The 4,722-nt window shown below is 44.6% G+C and overlaps 1 protein-coding gene across 1 annotated transcript in view; it reads right to left on the reverse strand.

The window, feature by feature from the left end:
* Positions 1 to 2,945, reverse strand: part of DHX32 (DEAH (Asp-Glu-Ala-His) box polypeptide 32) — a 43,845-nt gene extending 40,900 nt beyond the window's left edge. Inside the window, exon 1 of the mRNA XM_006867435.1 lies at positions 2,649 to 2,945. Coding sequence (XP_006867497.1) covers positions 2,649 to 2,930 — 282 coding nt within the window. The 5' untranslated portion in view covers positions 2,931 to 2,945. The remainder of the gene's footprint in view (positions 1 to 2,648) is intronic.
* Positions 2,946 to 4,722: the final 1,777 nt, after the last annotated feature.

The raw sequence follows: 4,722 nt of genomic DNA on the forward strand, positions 1-4,722 counted from the left end.
AGCAGCAAAGGACAAAATAAATAAATGGGACCTCAGAAAAATTACACTTTTCTTCATAGAAAGATTTTAGCAAAACAGTGAAAAAGACAAGCTAACAAGTATCTTCAGAAACCGTATGTCCAACAAGAACCCAACAAATAAAGCATATATAAAATGCTGATAACAGAAGAACAAAAAGATAAATAAGCCAACCATTAAATGGACAAACCACTGGAATAGACGTTTCACCAAAGACAGCATTCAAATGGCCACTAAACACCTGAGAAGATGTTTGGTGTCACTGGCTATCAGAGATGCAGATGGAAATCTCAATGAGATACCAGTTTACTCCCACCAGGATGGCTAAGATAATAAAGAGAAAGAAGGAAAGAAAATAACCCACCAATTCCATTGGCCACCATGTGGGGAACCTGGAACCCTTATCTACGGCTGGTATCAAGGCAAACTGGTACAGACATTGTGGTAGACAGTGTAGTACGTCCTCAAAACGAAGCACTAAAAACAGAGCTACGTGTGAGCCAGCGATTCCACTCCTAGGTATGTACCCCAAAGACCTGAGAGCAGAGACTCAGAGACCTGGACACCAACGTCATTGTAGCAATAGTCACAACAGCCAGACTGTGGAACACCCTAAATGTCCATTGACCGATGAATGGATACTCAAAACCTGGTGCATACATACAATGGAATACTACTCAACCCAATAGGAGAAATGAAGTCTTGCTACCATATAGGTGGAGCTTGCAGACGTATGCAGAGCAAAATAAGCCAATCACAAAAGGACAACTCTTTAATATGATCTCACTTATGTAAAAAGGCAAGAAAAGGTGAACAGTATAGAGACCAAAGTTTAACAGTGGTTACCAGGGGCAGGAGGAAGGGGGAGAAGGAGGACAAACAGTGATGGAGAACTCACATTGATTAAGGGAAGAATTGTGCAGCCAACTGCTGTAATTGCTCTCAGTAAGTTGTACACCTGTAAAAAGTTGAACTGCCAAAGTTGTGTGAAAGATACATGCATTTATAATGACAGAAAAAACCAAACATACACTCAAAGTAGCTGTTGAGGCTGCTTATGTACTACCAAGTATCCCGTGGGATTTGGTGCCTCGGTTAAGAAGTTACTGGCACAGTTTCATGGTGCTGGTGGTGATTATGTGCTGTGGAGTCAGTTCCGACTCATAGCGACCCTGTACAGGGTTTCCAAGGCTATAAATCTTTATGGGAGCAGAAAGCCTCATCTTTCTTCTGTGGAACAGCTTATAGTTTCGAACTGCTGACCATGAGATTAACAGACCGACTCCTAAGCACTACGCTCCCAGAGCTCCTTCAGTTTCATGGGACATCCCAGTTAACTGGCCTAACAATGTGTTTGGTACTTCTCTTCTACTTCCTAGTTTTGCATGTAGCACCTGGAGGCTTAAAAGGTCGCAAGAGAACATCCGAGACACCAAGTTTGGTGCCTGTTCTCACGTGGATCAGCAGAGGGAGAAACCAAGCCAGGAACAGGAAGAGGATATGCACCGAGTGGCTAATTGCTTCTAAAAGACCAGAAGAACTGGATGGTACCTGGCTACCGTTAGTGAACATTTGGATCAAAGATTCCATAATAAACTCTTGATCCAAAGGGGAAAATACAGAACAGAATGGACTCCAGATTTCTTGGAGCCATGGAGACTGGATAACCCTCTGAAATTATTGCCCTGAGATAATCTTTCAACCTTAAATCAACAAAGTCTTTGGAAATCACCTTAAAATTGAACAAGTCTCATTTAACCAGTAAAAGGTCTGTCTTGAGCACTATATGGGACCTGACAGACAACAGCAACACAGAAAACCAAATAGGGGTTTTGCTGCTGCCGCCACCGCCGCCAAGTCAGTTATAACTCCCAGTGACCCTATATAGGTTTCCAAGGAGCAACTGGTGGGTTTGAACCACTGACCTTGTAGCTATCAGTCCAGGGTTTATCCTACAATACCTCACCAGGACTCCTTACAAACCAGGGATCTAACTTCTAAGCTATGGAGCTCTCTTATCAGGAGTCCTGGGATGGCACTGGAGGATAAGCACTGGACTGCTAACTGCAAGGTCAGTGATTTGAACCATAGGTTGGTGGTTCAGATTCACCAGCCACTCTTGAAAACCCTATACAGGGTTGCTGTGTGTCAAAACTTACTCAACAGCACATAACAAGAACATAGGAAATATCTAGAACAGGCAAAGGCATAGAGACCAAAGTTAATGGTTACCAGGGGTTGGGGTGAAGGAGGAAATAGGGAGTCACTGTTTCAGGGGCATCGAGTTCGTCTTTGAGACAGTGAGAAACTTCTGGAAACAGACAGTTGAGGTAGATATACAATATGTTGTTGTTGTTAAGTGCTGTCGAGTCAATTCCGACCCATAATGACCCTATATAGGGTTTCATAGGAGCGGCTGGTGAGCTTGAACCACTGACCTTGCAGTTCAAATGGCTTTACAGTCTGGCTTATTAACCCACATTACCACACCAGATATACAACATGGTGGTGTTGATCAACATTACAAAATAATGTACTTCAAAATGGTTAAAACGGCAACATTTTGTATCTTTTACCATAATAATAATATTTTTAAAACTGACACCACTCTGCCGGGGCGCTTCACTCACCTGAGAGCTCTTGCCACACTTGGCATCTCCGGAGACAATCACAATTTGGCTCTGAAGCAGATTCTCCATGAAGGAGTATTTCTCCTTCCAGATCGGAAGGTCTTCTCGTTCCTTCAGGAGTATGTAATAACGTGAAGAAAATGGCAGTCCATCAAAGGGGTTCAGTTCCAGGTCCTCACAGGCCAAGGCTCCCTCGCCATCCTCATCACTGGAATCCAGGGACTCGGGAAAATAGCGTTTTTCCGAGGATGGATTTAAACATTCCAGTTCATCTTCTTCCATCCTGTCCAAGGGTGAGTTTAAGTACCACGCGCAAGTGTTGTCTTGTCTGTCAGTAACAGCCCATTCTACTCCAACCAACACTGACGTCCCACTCTCCAGGCGCCCCGCTGGCCTCTTCTCTTCGTTACCTGTGGTACTGGCTGGCTTCTGCACTCCTCAGCATGTTCCTGGACCATTAATCAGCCACACTACAAAACAAAAGAGCAATCAGGCACACAAAGGAGCTAAAAAGGAAAAACATAGGTGCTTTAAACAGTCGCATTCTCCCCTGTTCACTACCTATCCAAATAACTGAATAACGGAACAGTGTGGCCAGCTCCGCTAGTTCCCGAGGCTGTATTTTTGGCTGGCAGGGACCCACATCCTCTCCGGCTGACCTTCCTCACTGGATGGACGGTGAAGTGAAATCGTGGGGTAGACTCAATTGTGACACTAGTCAATCACATGCCCCCCTAATTCTACTACAAGAAGTGGGGGGGCTGTATAAAGGGGCAGCTGAGAAGACCAGAAGAGACTAGAAAGGAACCAGGGACGTTAAGGGGCAATGAGTTTACCTTCAGGAAGGGGACGGTTCAGAAAAGGAGGGTGGGAAACAGTTGTCCAACTCGAAGGTGGTGGTGGTGCGCCATGGAGTTGGTTCCAACTTTAGTAACCCTGCATAGGGTTCCCAAGGCTGTAAAGTAAATCTTAACAGGAGCAGAAACCTCATCTTTCTCCCATGGAACGGCTGGTAGTATCAAACTGCTGACCTTGAGGTTAGCAGCCTGACTCAGAACCATTACACACTAGAGCTCATTTGTCCATCTCACAGAATACCATTAACGTCACTGTCTTCAGAGGTCCTGTTGAATTGGTGTAGGTTTTGCTGTTTATATTCTCAATAACAACAAAAGAAGTAAAATTTAGAAAGAGAGAGGGGAAAAAAACCCATGAAACTTTTCATTTTAAATTTCTGAATTCCAGTTTAGACAGTCTAAGGCAACTATGGACTTCTGGTGTGGCACTGGAGGATCAACACTGGACTGCGAACCACAAGGTCGGTGGTTCAAACCCAGCAGCAGTTCCTCAGAAACCCTATGCAAGGTCTCTGTGAGTCGGAACCAACTGGACTGCACTTAACAAAAACAAGGCAAGTAGAGAAGAGGGGGTTCAAAACGTGGAAACATTTGATTATCTTTTAATGCCATTTTTTTTGAAGCCCCTCGTGTGTGTGTGCGCATATTTTTTCTACCAATCAAACTGCATCTGAGGTTATGGCTGGCTTTTATTAACAAGGTCTTCTGTTTGGCCAATTAGACCAGAAATCTCAAACATATTAGATTCAGAATGAAAATACACAACTTCAGATGAAACAAAGAGACTACCTAAGAAGGAGCTCTGGTCGCATAGTGGTTACAAATCGGGCTGCAAACCACAAGGTCAGCAGTTCAAAACTACTAGCAGTTCCGCAGGAGAAAGATGGGGCTTTCTGCTCTTGTAAAGATTTACAGTCTCAGATACCCTGTACAGGATCGCTATGAGTCCTCCATGGTACTTCACAATAAAAAGGCAGAATCGAGACTAGGAGGTGAGCTCCTTCATGCCACACCCTCTCTTCTAGGTAATACCCCAAACCAAACCCATTGCCCGCAAACCTAGTCAGTGTCACAGCGACCCTCTAGGACGGAGGAGAGTTGCCCTGTGGAATTTCAGAGGCTGTCATCTTTACGAAGCAGTCCTGGTGTGGTGCTGTGGTTACATACTGACCTTGTGGTACAGTCCCTTCGTGGACGCCGCACCACCACAAGGTCGG

This window comes from Chrysochloris asiatica, unplaced genomic scaffold, assembly GCF_000296735.1.
Source record: "Chrysochloris asiatica unplaced genomic scaffold, ChrAsi1.0 scaffold00105, whole genome shotgun sequence".
Lineage (NCBI taxonomy): Eukaryota > Metazoa > Chordata > Mammalia > Afrosoricida > Chrysochloridae > Chrysochloris > Chrysochloris asiatica.